Below are 21,687 nucleotides of genomic sequence, written 5' to 3'. Positions count from 1 at the left end.
CCCCAGGCTGGGGTTGCCCTGTCCACTGCAAATATTAGGGTTACTGTCTTCCAAGTACTGATGCTATTAAACTTGTCCAATGACATCATTTTTCTGGTAGGGAAATCTTCAAACTTTGATTTGATATTTTCACAGCATTTGAACTTCAAATGAGCGATTGAAGGGATTGAGTCATTGGTGATAACATATAGTGAAATAATTAGTTGTGTGAGATGTAAAAGTTACATACATGTATCATTTATAACGATCCCCAGTGGCTGATACACAGGGGTTCAGTACATAGATGTTTTTTTGAAATAGCTGCTAATTATTTTTGAAGAGCAGTAGCTGACCATAAACAGATAGCATATCAAAGCTTGGGATTCTGTGATTATAATCAATGTTAATAGAAATGTGCCCCTACCAGCATTCACTACCTACCAGGGACTTAAGTTGGAGATAAAATCATTGCTGACTCGCGATCGGGGAAAATTCCTTTAGCTTGATTGATGGAGCACTAGTTGTTGCAAAGAAATGTTTTCAGGGCTCCGCACCATTTCCTAGTCTTCTTGTCACTGGAGCATCATACTTGAGACATGGGTTAACCAAACATAGGTTAACCTACATTTTGACCTTTGGCATGGCCTACATCAAAGAAAAGCAGTGTCCTGGCACTATTTTCTACATTACTACTCACTGGAACTTGGTGAGGTCATGTACATGCATGTACTAAAAGTAGAAATTTAGTATTTTCAGGGACAGACACTTGTCCTTCAAAATGCATTAACATTTATAGTGTTCAATACATATTATCAGGTAGCCAAATTTCCCTCTTTTCCCAACAGTTGAGAACAAAGGAAAATTTGTCTACCTGATAATATGTATTTTTTCTGTAAGATGTCTCTTTTTCATTTAGAAGTATGTTTGGAAGATTTAAAGCAATAGCTTTTAAGACACTTTACTATGATTATTGATGGTGTATTTGTATAGTGACAATGAAAACTCTGGTGAAGCAGAAGGAGAAACAGGACAGCGAATCCTTGCTCAGTTTAAGAGTGAGACAGGTGAAGTGGCAGGCAGCTCGTTTGACTTACCTGTAGATATAACACCTGAGAAGTTACAACTCATCTGCAATGCAATCCTCAATAATGTGAGTAGCTATTATTCTCCTGATCTTATAATCTACATGACTGGGGTAAATCTAGGATTTAGGTAAAACTAACCATTATGATATTTAGGAGAAAAGAAGGGCTGCAGTGTTTGGAATTATTCTTTAAACTTTAACTTTTTACAGCTATTCTTTGCTATAATTCTTACATATTTCATCAAGATTTGGTGGAATTCCCCCTGTTCTGGAGAATTTTCCCCTGTTTTTTAATGGATTTTTTCTTGGTGGGGAATTTGTTTTTGTTCAAAGGGGATAACTCCATCAGTAGGGAAAACTACTTTATTTCGGTAGTAAAAATGGTCTAATTGTCTTCTTTTGAAAGTTATGGACATTGGTCCTATTATTATCCCTTTCTTTCAGATCTTTCTGAAATTCCGTGACAATGATCAGTACAACATGGAGTTGTGCCCCCTTGAAGTAATTTTACAAAATACCCCTTTTAAGAAAGTTATGCCCCTTTTATGTGAAAAATCAATAAAATTTTGTCCGTCCATTCATTCGCTCAGTTTTCATTGGATCTTTCTGAAATTTTGTGACAGTGCAATAGAGTTATGCCCCATGAAGTGATTTAGCTCTAAAGGTCAAGGTCACTGTAACTCTAAACAGAAAATAAATTTCTGTGCATCAACTTGAGTTTTCTGGGATCAATCATATTCAAATATCCTACTGTGCTTCCTTACCGGTAGTGCTTGTTTAGGATTGCTTTTTAGCCTCAAAGGTTTAAGGTCAAGTAAGTTTTTGTGTGAAAACTCAAGTTCCTTTGGGCCAATCACAAACATGTGATACTGTTATGCAGACAATAAAGGAAATTTCATTGTGGTTTTAAGGGAATTTGACCTGAAATAAGGGCATTTTCCCAGAATGATTGAATTAGCGACATTTTTGAAATTTTAAATTTATATTACATAGTTTCTTAGTCTTCTTTTATTTTGATGCTAAATAAATGACGTATTATAATAAAATACATAATTTCATCAAATTTGTGAAAATCCTTACTTGCAAATGTATGGTTTAACACACTTCAGTAATACTTGCTGACCTGAAGTGTTTAGGTTGGTTAGATATGTGTTTTCAGGCTACATGACTTCATATTGCTAGGTTTCATCAATTAAAGTCTGTGTTCTATGGGTATAAGGTGAACTATACATTTTTTATTCACTCATACATTCATTTGTTGATTGCTTCTTATAACATTGTGTATTCATTACCCTTTCATTTTCACATGAAATAAGAGAAGTGACTTTAATCTAAGGAAGAAGAAATATTATCCTGCTGTAGTATTTATCATATACAATGAATTTTTAACAGACAGAGACAGTGCCGTATTCCTTCTTTGTCAATGAGACAGAAATAACAACATCACTGTCCAGTAGCTTAGATAAGGATGCTCTAGAGAACACGGAGAAGGTGCTGGACATCGTGTATCAACCTCAGGCTATCTTCAGAGTCCGAGCGGTCACTCGCTGTACTAGCACCATTGCTGGACATGCTGAGGCAGTGATTGCTGTATCCTTTAGTCCCGATGGCAGGTAAAGTGTGAACATTTAGACCCAGACTGCTAATTAACTGAAAATTATAACATCAGTTGTCACAGGTATTAATTTAAAACTAAAAATGGTCTGTTTTTAAGATACTGAAAAATAGTGTTTAGCCAAACTTGTCTTGTACAATCCTGTTTTGTGTATCAGTAAAACATTTATCTCCCAAAGTAGGAAAAGACAGTTAATGTACAGAGACAGGAATCAAACTTTAGGATAAGATTTTTGCTGTTCAGTACCTTAAAAAAAAAGGGTAGTAACTTCTAGGCGACAAATTGTACACATTGTCACATTCTGCATTACTAATACTTTAAGAACCTAATATGTAGTAGAGCAAGATCTCTGTTGATAATGAAGTAAAATCGGTAGGTTTGTCTCCCTTGATTAGAACTCTCTTCCTGCCCTAATGGTTCACGCATGATCAGAGCTCCTTGTTTATGGCAGTGCAGTGTATTGTGTATACCAGATTTGTCACTTTCGTCTCCATTGTAGGTATCTAGCGAGTGGATCTGGTGATACCACTGTCAGATTCTGGGACATCAACACAGAATCCCCACAATATACTTGTAAAGGTGAGTCTTTCAGAGCAGTTTGGTTTCATATGTGCTGAGGTAGGTATTGATCAGCTGGAGTTTGGTTACACCACTCATATAATTGGTCCAGTGTGTGGGGCACCTTCCACCTTGTGGTCCAGTGTGTGGGGCACCTTCCACCTTGTGGTCCAGTGTGTGGTGTGTGGGACACCTTCCACCTTGTGGTCCAGTGTGTGGGACACCTTCCACCTTGTGGTCCAGTGTCTGGGGCACCTTCCACCTTGTGGTCCAGTGTCTGGGGTACCTTCCACCTTCTGGTCCAGTGTGTGGGACACCTTCCACCTTCTGGTCCAGTGTCTGGGGCACCTTCCACCTTCTGGTCCAGTGTGTGGGACACCTTCCACATTCTGGTCCAGTGTGTGGGGCACCTTCCACCTTCTGGTACAGTGTGTGGGGTACCATTCACCTTCTGGTCCAGTGTGTGGGGCACCTTCCACCTTCTGGTCCAGTGTCTGGGGCACCTTCCACCTTCTGGTCCAGTGTGTGGGGGAACCTTTCACCTTGTGGTCCAGTGTGTGGGGAACCTTCCAACTTCTGGTCCAGTGTGTGGGGCACCTTCCACCTTCTGGTCCAGTGTGTGGGGTACCTTCCACCTTCTGGTCCAGTGTGTGGGGTACCTTCCACCTTCTGGTCCAGTGTGTTGGGTACCTTCCACCTTCTGGTCCAGTGTCTGGGGCACCTTCCACCTTCTGGTCCAGTGTGTGGGACACCTTCCACATTCTGGCTCAGTGTGTGGGGAACCTTCCACCTTCTGGCTCAGTGTGTGGGGCACCTTCCACATTCTGGTCCAGTGTGTGTGGCACCTTCCACCTTCTGGCTCAGTGTGTGGGGCACCTTCCACCTTCTGGTCCAGTGTGTGGGGCACCTTCCACATTCTGGTCTAGTGTGTGGGGCACCTTCCACCTTCTGGTCCAGTGTGTGGGGTACCTTCCACCTTGTGGTCCAGTATGTGGGACACCTTCCACCTTCTGGTCCAGTGTGTGGGGCACCTTCTGGTCCAGTGTGTGGGGCACCTTCCACCTTCTGGTCCAGTGTGTGGGGCACCTTCCACCTTCTGGTCCAGTGTGTGGGGTACCTTCCACCTTGTGGTCCAGTATGTGGGACACCTTCCACCTTGTGGTCCAGTGTGTGGGGCACCTTCCTTCCACCTTCTGGTCCAGTGTGTGGGGGAACCTTCCACCTTGTGGTCCAGTGTTTGGGACACCTTCCACCTTCTGGTCCAGTGTGTGGGGAACCTTCCACCTTCTGGTCTAGTGTGTGGGGAACCTTCCACCTTATTGTAGCAAGATGCCTCACATTATGACATGATGATGATGATGAATAAATAGATAAAGAAAATGTTTTGTATATTATGACACTTTGCTTTTGACTCTATAACATGTTCAGAATTTAATAAATTTTGTGTGTGTTTTTCCTCAGGACATAAACACTGGGTTTTGTGTATTGCATGGTCCCCAGGAGGTAATAAACTGGCGTCAGGCTGTAAGAACAGTCAGGTGAGTCATCACATACACCCATCTCTTGAGAAAAACAAAAAAATGAAGGAAACATACAATCTGTAAAATTCTCAGTTTAGTTGGCATTTTTTTACACCCGTCAAATTTGACAGAAGTATTAAGGTATGGGGGCCAGCTTTACTTTTGTTTGTCCAGAGATTTCCCCCTACATTTTTTCACCAATCCCTGAAAGGAATTTTGATTTGTCAGTCTTTGTAAAAGTTATTGCCCTTTGTTTATTTGTAGTACTTGAATCTTGTCTGGAGATATTCTACAGTTTCCTAATGATTTTATTTGAAACTTGATAATGAGTTATAGACTACTAGGCTTTTTAACCATGATATCACATTTAATGTGTTGTAGACTATTAGACTTTTTAACCATGATATCACATTAAATGTGTTGTAGACTATTAGACTTTTTAACCATGATATCACATTTAATGAGTTGAAGACTACTAGTCTTTATAACCTTGATTTCACATTTAATGAGGTGTAGACTACTAGGCTTTATAACCTTGATATCACATTTAATGAGTTGTAGACTACTAGGCTTTATAACCTTGATATCACATTTAATGAGGTGTAGACTATCAGACTTTTTAACCATGATATCACATTTAATGAGTTGTAGGCTACTAGGCTTTTTAACCATGATATCACATTTAATGAGTTGTAGACTACTAGGCTTTTTAACCATGATATCACATTTAATGAGGTGTAGACTACTAGGCTTTATAACCTTGATATCACATTTAATGAGTTGTAGACTACTAGGCTTTATAACCTTGATATCACATTTAATGAGGTGTAGACTATCAGACTTTTTAACCATGATATCACATTTAATGAGTTGTAGGCTACTAGGCTTTTTAACCATGATATCACATTTAATGAGGTGTAGACTACTAGTCTTCATAACCATATCACATTTAATGAGTTGAAAGCATTAATGAGTTGAAGACTACTTTAGTAACACTAGATTACTGGTATTCTTTGTTAGAAAAATAATCATTGACTTTGAAGTGCAAGGTGAGGGTTAAAGCATACCACCTAACCACTCACAAGGTGATGTCAATGTTATAGACTACATGTATAACTGTTTAAATAATCATGGTGTTGAACTGTTGCCAGGTATGTCTGTGGGACCCAGGCACTGGAAAACAGTTGGGACATACACTGGTAGGACACAAGCAGTGGATCACCTGGTTGTGCTGGAAACCTTTACACTTGTAAGTCCTCTACACTTTGCTAATGACCTCAAAACTTCCATTTAGGCCAATGGGAGAGGTTAGTATCAGTTGGAACACACTTCTATGGGCCAATGAGAGAGGTCAGTATATGTTGGAACACACTTCTATGGGCGACAGTATCAGTTCGAACACACTTCTATGGGCCAATGATAGAGGTTGGTATATGTTGGAACACACTTCTATGGGCCAATGATAGAGGTCAGTATATGTTGGAACACACTTCTATGGGCGACAGTATCAGTTCGAACACACTTCTATGGGCCAATGATAGAGGTTGGTATATGTTGGAACACACTTCTATGGGCCAATGATAGAGGTCGGTATCAGTTGGAACACACTTCTATGGGCCACGGTATCAGTTGGAACACACTTCTATGGGCCAATGATAGAGGTCGGTATCAGTTGGAACACACTTCTATGGGCCAATGAGAGAGGTCAGTATATGTTGGAACACACTTCTATGGGCCAATGAGAGGTCAGTATATGTTGGAACACACTTCTATGGGCCAATGAGAGGTCAGTATATGTTGGAACACACTTCTATGGGCCACAGTATCAGTTGGAACACACTTCTATGGGCCAATGATAGAGGTCGGTATCAGTTGGAACACACTTCTATGGGCCACAGTATCGGTTCGAACACACTTCTATGGGCCTATGAGAGGTTGGTATCAGTTGGAACACACTTCTATGGGCCTATAAGAGAGGTCAGTATATGTTGGAACACACTTCTATGGGCCACGGTATCAGTTGGAACACACTTCTATGGGCCAATGAGAGAGGTCAGTATATGTTGGAACACACTTCTATGGGCCAATGAGAGAGGTCAGTATATGTTGGAACACACTTCTATGGGCCAATGAGAGAGGTCAGTATATGTTGGAACACACTTCTATGGGCCAATGAGAGGTCAGTATATGTTGGAACACACTTCTATGGGCCACAGTATCAGTTGGAACACACTTCTATGGGCCAATGATAGAGGTCGGTATCAGTTGGAACACACTTCTATGGGCCAATGATAGAGGTCGGTATCAGTTGGAACACACTTCTATGGGCCATGGTATCAGTTGGAACACACTTCTATTGGCCAATGATAGAGGTCGGTATCAGTTGGAACACACTTCTATGGGCCAATGATAGAGGTCGGTATCAGTTGGAACACACTTCTATGGGCCTATGAGAGAGGTCGGTATCAGTTGGAACACACTTCTATTGGCCAATGATAGAGGTCGGTTTCACTTGGAACACACTTCTATGGGCCACGGTATCAGTTAGAACACACTTCTATGGGCCAATGATAGAGGTCGGTATCAGTTGAAACACACTTCTATGGGCCTATGAGAGAGGTCGGTATCAGTTGGAACACACTTCTATGGGCCAATGATAGAGGTCGGTATCAGTTGGAACACACTTCTATGGGCCACGGTATCAGTTTGAACACACTTCTTTAATTTAATTGGTAGAATGACAGACTTTGATTTAAGATGGGGGCCACGTGCACTGGTTAATCTAATTGGTAGAACAGCAGACTAAGAAGATGGGGTCCACTGATTAATCCAATTGGTAGAACAGCAGACTGGGAAATTTAATATAATTGGTAGAACAGCAGACTGGGAAATTTGATATAATTGGTAGAACAGCAGACTGAGAAGATGGGGTCCACTGGTGAATCCAATTGGTAGAATATATATGATGGACTGGGCCAATTGTGTCTCAGGTTTCACACTCTCCAGAGGAAGTACACTTCTTTCATGTTTCGCAAAAAGAATTAAACTCTGTGTTGGTAGAATTTGTTTTGTTATTTGTTTACCTGCCAGAAGTGAGCTTATACCGTGGTGTGGTGTCTGTCTTCTCAACAGCCAGTAGGCCTAGGATCATGATATATGCATGCTTGGATGAAGGGCTACCAAGTTTGTTAAGATGAATCACCCTCACCTATGTTTAAGCTCACGGCGGTCAAATATGTTAATATCTTAATCATTTTATTCCTAAATATCATAATTATGTACCAGTTACTGATGAGAAATGGTATTTTTGGTTTTCCAATAGTCTTCATTTGGCAGGGTACAGATCAGAACAGGTAAGCGATAAAGGCCAATTGGGCCTCTTGTGTTCGATATGTGATATTTTCTCCGGTTATGGAGGCCATTTGTGTTAAAATCATTACTATTATCAGGTTTTATATCATCAACATTGAAGAAACTGCTTTGTTTTATACCTTTCAGAGATCCAGATAGTCGATTCTTAGCAAGTTCTTCAAAGGTAAGCGTGGGTTTTCTTTTCATTACTGTTCAAAGGTAATGGACCTGTAAAATAATGTACAGGTTAAGGTGATGTATAGTTGTGTTTCCCTGAATGCCATTTTGTTTTGACTATTTTTGGAAAAGTTATTCTCGGGTAATCTCTTGTTTATTTCAATGTTTGATTTTTGTCCTGAGATCCTACATTTTAACTGATTTTTTTAAAACTTGGTTGGGGTTTATAATCATGATATCAAGATGTGTTTACTGAATTGGAGAAAACTTTAGTAGCTGTTGATTACTGATATTCCTCAAACTGTTGGAAAATTAAGCATTCACATTATAGTGAAGGTAAAGGTGAGAGTTTATGCATGCCACATAACCAATCATAAGGTGATGCAAATCTTATAAAACTGTATGGCCTTTCGACAGCATATATTGGGCCGCCAATCTTATAAAACTGTATGGCCTTTCGACAGCATATATTGGGCCGCCAATCTTATAAAACTGTACGGCCTTTCGACAGCATATATTGGGCCGCCCCGAGCAAATCTTATAAAACTGTATGGCCTTTCGACAGCATATATTGGGCCGCCAATCTTATAAAACTGTATGGCCTTTCGACAGCATATATTGGGCCGCCAATCTTATAAAACTGTACGGCCTTTCGACAGCATATATTGGGCCGCCCCGAGCAAATCTTATAAAACTGTACGGCCTTTCGACAGCATATATTGGGCCGCCAATCTTATAAAACTGTATGGCCTTTCGACAGCATATATTGGGCCGCCCCGAGCTACTCTTATAAAACTGTATGGCCTTTCAACAGCATATTGGGCCGCCCCGAGCTACTCTTATAAAACTGTATGGCCTTTCAACAGCATATATTGGGCCGCCCCGAGCTACTCTTATAAAACTGTATGGCCTTTCAACAGCATATATTGGGCCGCCCCGAGCTACTCTTGTTTCTGTTGATGTCATATGTGTTTAACATGATAATGAAATTCTGACAGACTAACTTAGTATTGAGTGACCCACTCATTTGATGAGTCTGTCTTTGTTACAGGACGGAGTATTGAGTGACCCACTCATTTGATGAGCCTGTCTTTGTTACAGGACGGAGTATTGAGTGACCCACTCATTTGATGAGCCTGTCTTTGTTACAGGACGGAGTATTGAGTGACCCACTCATTTGACGAGCCTGTCTTTGTTACAGGACGGAGTATTGAGTGACCCACTCATTTGATGAGCCTGTCTTTGTTACAGGACGGAGTATTGAGTGACCCACTCAATTGACGAGTATGTCTTTGTTACAGGATGGAACGATTAAGATCTGGGACACAGTTTTATTCCAGTGTACGATAACACTGTCTGGTCATCTACAGTCAATTACTTGTGTCAAGTGGGGTGGAACCGACCTCCTGTACACCTCCTCACAGGATAGAACTGTCAAGGTGTGGAGGGGCGACAATGTAAGTATTATGGTAGAAATGTCAAGGTGTGGAGGGGCGACAATGTAAGTATTATGGTAGAACTGTCAAGGTGTGGAGGGGCGACAACGTAAGTATTATGGTAGAACTGTCAAGGTGTGGAGGGACGACAACGTAACTATTATGGTCAAGCTTTGGAGGGGCCACTACGTAGGTAATAGGAGTGATGATACACTGGTACACCGGTGGATGGCGATCTCTTTCACTACAATACCAATATCGATCCAAATGCAATTTTACGATACCTGTTCGATCCTGTGTCTTGCACTTGTTATTTATTTGTTTAATACATAAATCCATTTTCTTCGGAAAGACTTTAATTCAAATTAAATGACAATTGTCGAAAACGAAAGTGTTGTCGATTTCCGGGAAACCGGAGCGCTACTCTGAAAGTGAAAGCAGTTAAATGATTGGTTGAGGCCGGCTGCAGTAGGCCAATCAGAAAGCGTTTGACAAATACTTGTTCACAATAAACCAATCGTCATGGTGAACAACTGGGTAGCTTTGAAATTGCCTCTCGGATCAAAATCTGATGTATTGAAAACGTTTGGTCTTTATTGAAACAAATAATGTACAATGTTTGAATATGGTTTATCTATGTATCGGATCGTAGCTCTAGTATCGTGATACGTATCAGATCGGGGCATCACTGTATCGTCCCAGCCCTACATCATATATAGCCAGTCAATGTAAAGGTACAGTGACCTAGGGATTAATTTGATGTACATCATAGCCAGTCAATGTAAAGTACAGTGACCAAGGGATTAATTTGAGGTACATCATAGCCAGACTGTAAGAGGTGTAGAGAATGAAGGTGAGTATCAAGGATGAGTCCATAGTAGTCAGGTGATAAGTGTATGTTAAATTGTTTTGGTAGACAAATGTATGTTAATCAGGTTTCTTTTAAAAACAGGTATGATTTTAACTCTCTTTTACTTAAATGGCTGTAGTTAAGAAGAAACATGTGTTGATGTTCCAGGGAGTGTTGTGTCGGACCCTTCAAGGTCATGGTCACTGGGTCAATACAATGACTTTGAGTACAGATTATGTAATGAGGACGGGAGCGTTTGATCCCGCCGATGCCCAGCTGGTGCACGGAGACATCACAGACTCAAGTAAGTGTACCTTTTGTTGGTAAACAATATCATATTGGGAGTACATGTGTACATGTATTTGTTGGGTTTTTTTTCAGAAAAAAAAATCGAAATTTTGAAGATTTCTTGTGAAGTTTTCAGTTTTAGACTCAGATTTATTTTGGTAATCTCCTGGGCGAAAATCTTGAACTGGAGATTTCCGAAAATAAAATTGGTTATTTTTGTTCATCTTATCTAAATATCTATATATTTTTAAAACTGAGTTGGTTAAAGCACAAAGACATTCCAAACAGGAGATCTCATCAGATGGTGGACTATTCAAATCACCCTGCGTCCATGGTCTGTTTGTCTGTCCCTCCGTAAACAATTTTTGGAATCGCTATTTCTCAGAAGTGCTAAAGGGATCATTCTCAAATTTACTAATTGTCCTAGACTGATTTATCTGTACTGATTTACCTACACTGATTTACCTGTGCTGTTTTACCTACACTAATTTATCAGAACTGATTTACCTGTACTGATTTACCCTGACAAATTTACCTACATCGATTTACCCGTACTGATTTACCTACACTGATTTACCTGTATTGATTCACTGATTTACCTGTGCTGATTTACCTACACCAATTTACCTGTACTGATTTACTTACACTGATTTACTTGAACTGATTTACCTGAACTGATTTACCTACACTGATTTACCTGTACTGATTTACCTGTACTGATTTACCTCAACTGACAGAAATAATGATATAATCAAAATGGAATCTGAATCCAACACAGTGGTGAAGTATCAGGAAAACTTTTTATGCAAAAAACCCAAGTCGTCTTCTGTGTACAGCCAGGGCCAGAGAGTACTATTGCACATTACAGTCAACAATTATCCCAATGTACATGTGCACAGCCAGATAGTTCTGTTATCTTAAACATCACAGTCATCATTTATCCCTGTGTACATGTGCAGGGCCAGAGAGTACTATTATCTTAAATATTACAGTCAACACTTATTCCTGTGTACATGTGCAGGGCCAGAGAGTTCTGTTATCCTAAATATTACAGTCAACACTTATCCCTGTGTGCATGTGCAGGGCCAGAGAGTACTATTATCCTAAATATTACAGTCAACACTTATTCCTGTGTACATGTGCAGGGCCAGAGAGTACTATTATCTTAAATATTACAGTCAACACTTATCCCTGTGTACATGTGCAGGGCCAGAGAGTACTATTATCCTAAATATTATAGTCAACACTTATCCCTGTGTACATGTGCAGGGCCAGAGAGTACTATTATCCTAAATATTATAGTCAACACTTATCCCTGTGTACATGTGCAGGGCCAGAGAGTTCTGTTATCCTAAATATTACAGTCAACACTTATCCCTGTGTGCATATGCAGGGCCAGAGAGTACTGTTATGTTAAATATTACAGTCAACACTCATCCCTGTGTACATGTGCGGGGCCAGACTGCCTGTACTATCACAGTAGGCAAACCCTGTCCTCCACACTGTAGCGATGTCTATCAAGTCTGCCTGGTTCCTGTAAAACCTGGCCCCATTAGCCCCGCTGGTCCACAGTAAATGATGGTCCTCGTTAACGTTGTTCGTGCGGTAATAATGGATGACTGGGTGTATTTGGTTGGTGGATTTGTCTCTACGGTCACGTAGTTTGGTCACCAAGGATGTGGATGGCGGATGACATCTTCCATTCTCTTTCACAACTAAATTGAATCTTACATCTCCAAATATCAAATTAGGTATTTTCTTCTGGAGAAATTCAAATTTAAAAATGAAAGCAGATTTTTGCCCATTGATATGTGAAGCACAAGAAGAGGCCCGAGTTACTCTCTTGGCTGTTCGATCCAGTGTGTAGCAGTCACTGATAACTAACGTACCCGAGGAGTTAGTCTGCCATATCACTATTTTGGTTTTGGTCTGGTCATATTCAAGTTTGAACACCTCTGTATTTTTCTCCCTCACATCATACAGACTGATGAGTCGTATCCAGTTTACATCATTGTTGTCAAGGCTGCCATTGTCAAAGTCGATAAGGGGATGATGTAAGTACATGCTGACATTCTCGAAGTAGCGTTCCTCATCATACAGTCCTTCAAACGCAGTCTTAGGCAGATTGAATTTTATTTTCCCCTCTTCAGTTCTCTCAAACTGTGTAAGAAAGAAAATGGCTATGGAACAGGAGAAGACACCTATCAGTCCAATCATAATGAGGAAGCGATAGGTCACATGACGACATGATGTTTTTGTGTGGTCTTTCAGTTCGGCTAGGTTCTTCTTATTGCAGTAATGTATAAGACTTACAATGATTCTGATGATGATGCTGGCAATGATAACAGAAGCTTTCACCAACTGGAAGTAACTGATGGCCTCATCACGACACAGTGCAATGAAAAGGTTGATGATAATCTGTGGTACATCTTCAATCCAGATTGTCACTGCCGAAGCGAGATCAGCATTAATCCACGGATTCTCCCGATATATCTCCCACCATAGATTTACTACCTCAAATAGAAATGTCAGTGTTCCAATAATGGAGAATGCCAGTAATGAGTAGGTAATAGCTTTGTCTGGAGGCCCGTACACAAGGCCTTCCTCCGTCTCAAAGACGTCTCGAAACAGTAACCAATCAGCTATCATGTCCACTGCATTCAGGACCATAACCACAAAAAATACAAAAGTTTTGAAGCAGAAATTGTGTCTAAGTTTGGCACAGTGCCCCAATTTTGTGATTTCCTCAATGATATCGGGGTCATGTTCTGCCTTTCCATCTCCAGAGATCTTTGACTCTGTGTCTTTATTGTCCCTATTTGACCTGTTTGACAGAGATGATTTGTTGGCCTTGTTACCAAGTGATGTTGCTGTAGTACTACCTGTTTTGTTACCATGTTGACTGGGTGAGGATACATTCCCCTGTTGACCTGGCTTGGTATTTCCTAATTCAATATCCTCTGTCTTCATGCTGACAGCAGGGCTGCCACCAGTATCCTGGCTGTGGGAGATAGAAGTATATACAGTAGATGTAGTCAAATAAAGTCATTAGATGTAGTCAAATAAAGTCATTAGATTTAGTCAAATAAAGTCATTAGATGTAGTCAAATAAAGTCATTAGATGTAGTCAAATAAAGTCATTAGATAAAGTAAAAAAAGTCAATAGATAAAAGTCAAATAAAGTCATTAGATGTAGTCAAATAAAGTCATTAGATGTAGTCAAATAAAGTCATTAGATGTAGTCAAATAAAGTCATTAGATTTAGTCAAATAAAGTCATTACATAAAGTCAAATAAAGTCATTAGATGTAGTCAAATAAAGTCATTAGATAAAGTAAAATAAAGTCATTAGATAAAGTCAAATAAAGTCATTAGATTTAGTCAAATAAAGTCATTAGATAAAGTCAAATAAAGTCATTAGATGTAGTCAAATAAAGTCATTAGATGTAGTCAAATAAAGTCATTACATAAAGTCAAATAAAGTCAAATAAAGTCATTAGATAAAGTAAAATAAAGTTATTAGATAACGTCAAATAAAGTCATTACATAAAGACAAATAAAGTAAAATAAAGTCATTAGATAAAGTCGTAACATACAAGGTACATACCTCTTTAATATTTTAGTGGGAAGTATAATTTAATTTCACTTAAATGTTCATAGAATCTTAAACTTTGTGAAAACTTACCTGTCTCCTGAAAATGGTTGTGTATCGTTCTAATCAGAAAGCCTTATCGGAATGGTTGTTACTGTGTTGTTTGGTTGTACTCGTGTCGTCAGGAGCTAATAATACATAGCCAATATTTGTACTATCAGGACCAGATGATAACAGAGAATAAATCTAGTTCATGGTACAGGAAAACAGGTTAATCTTCAACAGCATGCGTTGTTTTTTTTAAACTTTTCTATTAGATAAAATATGACATAACATTTAATCATTTGTGGAAGTGACTAGATATTACCTTGAAAACAGTTTATCTCTTGATGTCAAGGTATGTACAGGTAGTTGGTAACAGTGATACATTAGAAAACAAATGTTTTAATTGTACTTGTTAAAATTTAAACAAATTACTTAGTTAATACCTTCATTGTAATATAGAATAAATAGTTAACAATCGTTATGCTGGAACTGTTTATATAGGATGTTGTTTAAGCTAAAAAATATTGAATTTGTACTTAATATATGTACATTTGATTAGACTTCCGCAAAACATAAATATCAGACATGTTCTTTACATTCATAATATGAATGTACAGTACATTACACATGTAAAATATGAACATGTATCTGCTAAGTGTTACCTCACGAAAACATGGTAAAACTGTAAACAGAAACTGTGTAGTTTACAAACTCCTTGGTTTCCCAAAATACAAAAACTGTGTAATTCACCATCCAGTTAACTTGTTAACTTAAAAGTTGATTAATAAAGATCCATTTATATTTTACCTTTTCTTGTTTTTTATGATGATATGTATATAATCCCATATCTTCTATTTTATTGTAATGGTTGATGTATTTTTTGCTTTCGGAAAATATTGGAGTTGTGTTTTTCAATTTACACAAATATATATAGAATCTCATAAGCAGCAATAGAAAGTTTATCTCATAATTATGTTCTATGTCTGTCACACCAAAAAGAAAGGTCATTGGGTGTCTAGGTAAAGTTATTTGGCATTTGTTTTCCAACATTTCCCTAAACAAAAGCCAGAAAGATTTAACAATATTACAATCCCAAAATAAATGAAGAATAGTTTCTCTCTTCCAATTGTGCAGAAGGTACATCTTTCAGTTTCTGAAAGTTTACATTTCATCAACTTAGTGTTGGTATACAATATCCTGTGTACTAGTTTATAATGAAAGTTAATAAGTTTAGTATCATCAGTTACCTCCCTTGGTAGATGATAAAGTAATTCCCAAGTTTCATCACTGATATCAGTATTTAATATTTCTTGCCACTTTCTTTGGCTATTAATTGGTTTTTCAGAAAGAGGTCTGATCATAATATGATAAAAATATTTAGTGACTTTATCGTGTGTATTCAAATAATTAATCAACTTATATGGAATTATAGGTATATCTACAATACCGTTACTATTCCGTAGAATGTCCATCCAGTTTCTTGGTATGGCATTAATAACACCAAAGTACTCTATAAAGTTAATTTCAGTAAAGAAGAAAAGGTAAAATATAAATGGATTTTTATTAATCAACTTTTAAGTTAACAAATAATTAGCTGGTTGGCAAATTACACAAATATTTGTCTATTGTTAAACCAATGGGTTTGTAAACTACACAGTTTCTGTGTATAATTTTACCATGTTTCATGAGGTAACAACAGGTACATGTCCATATTTTACATATGTTGTACTTATACATGCATATTAGGAATATAAAGATAGGTCAGTAAAAGGGAAAAGGTAAAATATAAAGTTAACAAATTAGCTGGCTGGTAAATTACTCAATTTTTATCTATTGCTAAACAAATGGGTTTGTAAACTACACAGTTTCTCTTTTAAAATTTTACCATGTTTCATGAGGTAACAAAGATACATGTCCTTTCATTTTTACATGTGTAATGTACTGTACATTCATATTAGGAGTATAAGGAAAAGTTAAATAATCTATTTAGAATTGTCATTGAATATTAAGTTGTAATGTGAATAATAATATATCCAATTACATATGCGATGTATAGATGTACACTTTGTATGTGATTATGTGGACAAAATTTGAATAAAAAAAAAAAAATATCACACATGTTTGGTCAGTTAAGATATTAAAAAAAAGTGTTTTATTTGTGTTAGCATAAAATTTTGAAGAATATTAGTGAAAAAATATCTGACAATTACTTACCTGTTGGAGTTAAACTCCAGGTAGTATTTCCGAGGCTGTTGCTAGTTTTGAGGACGAACTGGAGATTGTTGGCATTGACAACACTATCTCGCCAGGGTCACTATGAACCCTCACTTGGAAGGTCAGGATCAATGAAACTCTTATTTATTGTTTGATAAGCTTGTTCTTAATCCTCCGACAACCATGTTTGTCTGACTGGATAGAAGAGTTCCAAACTGTCTCAGTCTAGTTTTACTATCTATCAGATAAATATCTATATTTACTAGTATAAATTGGTTTATATCTATAAAATAGCTAACATTACTTAAAGCTGAGATACTAAAGTAGTAAGTAGTTGTATTCGACATGCACCTGTGCTTACTGCTTTTATGTGTATTTTATGTACGTCTTTTTCCTTATGTTTGTAGACAGAATCTTTTTTGGATAACTTCTTTAGTTTTCATCAAAACTTTATGAAACTTATGTAGTGAGCACACTTGTTCAATGAAGTTGTGCACCCATGCTTACTAACTCGGGTAATCACCGTTCCTGAGTTTCTGTTCGGTACTTAATCATTTCTTTGGACAGAAAATAATGTTGCAGCATTATCGCATTGAACTCATCAAACATTGATAGATGACATTTCATTTCTCTGTCAACACTTAAACCTACTCCTACATGTTACATGCCTGTTTATTGAAGTTTTCTGATGTATCACGAGAAATAGCTAAAATGTGGTCTGTGACTGATACCTGGTATGCCAGATGATTTAGATAGTCAATTTAACAGCTTAACATTGTTTAACTGGTTTTTTTTTGGCATGACAAAGACTGCTTGTGCATCATCTTATTGAAAAATAGTGCCAGCACCATGCTAGTTAGTACCATTGGCTATGATAGTCAGTAAACATTGGCCATGATAGTCAGTAAACATTGGCCATGATAGTCAGTACCATTGGCCATGATAGTCAGTAAACATTGGCCATGATAGTCAGTACCATTGGTCATGATAGTCTGTACCATTGGCCATGATAGTCAGTACCATTGGCCTTGATAGTCAGTAAACATTGGCCATGATAGTCAGTACCATTGGCCATGATAGTCAGTACCATTGGCCTTGATAGTCTGTACCATTGGCCTTGATAGTCAGTACCATTGGCCATGATAGTCTGTACCATTGGCCATGATAGTCAGTACCATTGGCCATGATAGTCAGTACCATTGGCCATGATAGTCAGTACTATTGGCCATGATAGTCAGTACCATTGGCCATGATAGTCAGTACCATTGGCCATGATAGTCTGTACCATTGGCCATGATAGTCAGTACCATTGGCCATGATAGTCAGTACCATTGGCCATGATAGTCTGTACCATTGGCCATGATAATCAGTACCATTGGCCATGATAGTCAGTACCATTGGCCATGTTAGTCGGTAAACATTGGCCATGATAGTCAGTACCATTGACCATGATAGTCAGTACCATTGGCCGTGATAGTCAGTACCATTGGCCATGATAGTCAGTACCATTGACCATGATAGTCAGTACACTTGGCCATGATAGTCAGTACCATTGGCCTTGATAGTCAGTAAACATTGGCCATGATAGTCAGTACCATTGGCCATGATAGTCAGTACCATTGGCCTTGATAGTCTGTACCATTGGCCTTGATAGTCAGTACCATTGGCCATGATAGTCTGTACCATTGGCCATGATAGTCTGTACCATTGGTCATGATAGTCAGTACCATTGGCAATGATAGTCTGTACCATTGACCATGATAGTCAGTACCATTGGCCATGATAGTCAGTACTATTGGCCATGATAGTCAGTACCATTGGCCATGATAGTCAGTACCATTGGCCATGATAGTCTGTACCATTGGCCATGATAGTCAGTACCATTGGCCATGATAGTCTGTACCATTGGCCATGATAATCAGTACCATTGGCCATGATAGTCAGTACCATTGGCCATGATAGTCTGTACCATTGGCCATGATAGTCAGTACACTTGGCCATGATAGTCTGTACCATTGGCCTTGATAGTCAGTAAACATTGGCCATGATAGTCTGTAACGATTGGCCGTGATAGCCAGTACCATTGGCCATGATAGTCAGTACCATTGACCATGATAGTCAGTACCATTGGTCATGATAGTCTGTACCATTGGCCATGATAGTCAGTACAATTCGCCATGATAGTCTGTACCATTGGCCATGATAGTCAGTACCATTCGCCATGATAGTCAGTACCATTTGCCGTGATAGTCAGTACCATTGGCCATGATAGTCAGTACCATTGGCCATGATAGTCAGTACCATTGGCCATGATAGTCAGTACCATTGGCCATGATAGTCAGTAAACATTGGCCATGATAGTCAGTACCATTGACCATGATAGTCAGTACCATTGGCCATGATAGTCAGTACCATTGGCCATGATAGTCAGTACCATTGGCCTTGATAGTCAGTACCATTGGCTATGATAGTCAGTACCATTGACCATGATAGTCAGTACCATTGGCCATGATAGTCTCTACCATTGACCATGATAGTCAGTACCATTGGCCATGATAGTCAGTACCATTGGCCATGATAGTCAGTAAACATTGGCCATGATAGTCAGTACCATTGACCATGATAGTCAGTAAACATTAGTGATGATAGTCAGTACCATTGGTCATGATAGTCTGTACCATTGGTCATGATAGTCTGTACCATTGGCCATGATAGTCAGTACCATTGACTATGATAGTCAGTAAACATTGGCCATGATAGTCAGTACCATTGACCATGATAGTCAGTACCATTGGCCATGATAGTCTGTACCATTGGCCATGATAGTCAGTACCATTGGCCATGATAGTCAGTACCATTGGCCATGATAGTCAGTACCATTGGCCATGATAGTCTGTACCATTGGCCATGATAGTCTGTACCATTTGCCATGATAGTCAGTAAACATTGGCCATGATAGTCAGTACCATTGACCATGATAGTCAGTACCATTGACCATGATAGTCAGTACCATTGACCTTGATAGTCTGTACCATTGGTCATGATAGTCTGTACCATTGGCCATGATAGTCAGTACCATTGACTATGATAGTCAGTAAACATTGGCCATGATAGTCAGTACCATTGGCCATGATAGGCAGTACCATTGACCATGATAGTCAGTAAACATTGGCCATGATAGTCAGTAAACATTGGCCATGATAGTCAGTAAACATTGACCATGATAGTCTGTACCATTGGCCATGATAGTCAGTACCATTGACCATGATAGTCAGTACCATTGGTCATGATAGTCAGTACCATTGGCCATGATAGTCAGTACCATTGGCCATGATAGTCAGTACCATTGACCATGATAGTCAGTAAACATTGGCCATGATAGTCAGTAGACATTGGCCATGATAGTCAGTACCATTGGCCATGATAGTCAGTACCATTGGTCATGATAGTCAGTACCATTGGCCATGATAGTCAGTACCATTGGTCATGATAGTCAGTACCATTGGCCATGATAGTCAGTAAACATTGGCCATGATAGTCTCTACCATTGACCAGGTATTCGCTCAGGTTTTTCTTCAGTGTATATTTATATAGAGTTGATCAAGAAATGTTACATTTCTGTGCTGTGTAACATTGCCTTAACCATCTACCAAGATAACACTCAGCAATCTTTCTTTATCAACAGGTGCCCTAAGCCCTGATATTGCCATTCCTGTATCGCCAAGTTTTACTGATTAGCAATAAATGTCCTTTCTGATTATTAGGTGTCCTTTGTAATGTTCGTATTTAAACTGCAGGAATAAGTTTCCGTTCTGGTTTGTCGGATCTCCTCGACAATATTCACATTAACACTTCTAACGTATGTTTCTGTGTTGGACATGTTTGTCAGTTTGTCGCCTCTATTTGTTTTGGTGATAAATATGGCAAGTCATGATTGGTGTTGTTAAAAGATTGTGTGGCTGTATGTTGATCAAACGCCCAATATAGACACTCAATATTGACTGTTCTCATTGGCTAGCCTTACTAAAGGACAGATATGATGGGTACAAGTTATACATTAATGTAACATTGACTAGCCTCACTAAAGTCAGATATACATTAATGTAACATTGACTAGCCTCACTAAAGTCAGATATACATTAATGTAACATTGACTGGCCTCACTAAAGTCAGATATACATTAATGTAACATTGACTGGCCTCACTAAAGGAGAGATATACATTAATGTAACATTGACTGGCCTCACTAAAGTCAGATATACATTAATGTAACATTGACTGGCCTCACTAAAGGAGAGATATACATTAATGTAACATTGACTGGCCTCACTAAAGTCAGATATACATTAATGTAACATTGACTGGCCTCACTAAAGTTAGATATACATTAATGTAACATTGACTAGCCTCACTAAAGTCAGATATACATTAATGTAACATTGACTGGCCTCACTAAAGTCAGATATACATTAATGTTACATTGACTGGCCTCTCTAAAGTCAGATATACATTAATGTTACATTGACTGGCCTCACTAAAGTTAGATATACATTAATGTAACATTGACTGGCCTCACTAAAGTCAGATATACATTAATGTAACATTGACTAGCCTCACTAAAGGAGAGATATACATTAATGTAACATTGACTGGCCTCACTAAAGTCAGATATACATTAATGTAACATTGACTGGCCTCACTAAAGTCAGATATACATTAATGTTACATTGACTGGCCTCACTAAAGGACAGATATACATTAATGTAACATTGACTGGCCTCACTAAAGTCAGATATACATTAATGTAACATTAACTAGCCTCACTAAAGGACAGATATACATTAATGTAACATTGACTGGCCTCACTAAAGGACAGATATACATTAATGTAACATTGACTGGCCTCACTAAAGTCAGATATACATTAATGTAACATTGACTGGCCTCACTAAAGCCAGATATACATTAATGTAACATTA

General features: G+C 38.5%; 2 protein-coding genes across 3 annotated transcripts in view; one reads left to right on the top strand and one right to left on the bottom strand.

Annotated features, from left to right (window-relative positions):
- Positions 1-21,687, top strand: part of LOC117333402 (notchless protein homolog 1-like) — a 123,681-nt gene that overhangs the window by 1,246 nt on the left and 100,748 nt on the right. The window contains exons 2-9 of the mRNA XM_033892689.1: positions 970-1,129; positions 2,456-2,676; positions 3,178-3,257; positions 4,698-4,774; positions 5,908-6,005; positions 8,255-8,291; positions 9,586-9,741; positions 10,739-10,874. Coding sequence (XP_033748580.1) covers positions 970-1,129; positions 2,456-2,676; positions 3,178-3,257; positions 4,698-4,774; positions 5,908-6,005; positions 8,255-8,291; positions 9,586-9,741; positions 10,739-10,874 — 965 coding nt within the window. The remainder of the gene's footprint in view (positions 1-969; positions 1,130-2,455; positions 2,677-3,177; positions 3,258-4,697; positions 4,775-5,907; positions 6,006-8,254; positions 8,292-9,585; positions 9,742-10,738; positions 10,875-21,687) is intronic.
- LOC117333401 lies at positions 11,640-16,781 on the bottom strand. Of its 2 annotated transcripts, none has more exons than XM_033892687.1 (2): positions 16,709-16,781; positions 11,640-13,859 (listed from the first exon to the last, which is right to left on the bottom strand). In XM_033892687.1, exon 2 carries the CDS (start codon positions 13,826-13,828, stop codon positions 12,272-12,274), a length of 1,557 nt encoding a protein of 518 aa, XP_033748578.1. In that variant the 5' UTR covers positions 13,829-13,859; positions 16,709-16,781; the 3' UTR covers positions 11,640-12,271. The 2 variants fall into 2 exon arrangements, with proteins under 2 accessions (XP_033748578.1, XP_033748579.1); XM_033892688.1 differs by lacking the exon at positions 16,709-16,781 and adding an exon at positions 14,543-15,420.

Source organism: Pecten maximus, chromosome 8 (genome assembly GCF_902652985.1).
Source record: "Pecten maximus chromosome 8, xPecMax1.1, whole genome shotgun sequence".
Lineage (NCBI taxonomy): Eukaryota > Metazoa > Mollusca > Bivalvia > Pectinida > Pectinidae > Pecten > Pecten maximus.
Note: the sequence above shows the minus strand (reverse complement) of the source record. Positions and strands in the feature narration are given on the sequence as shown.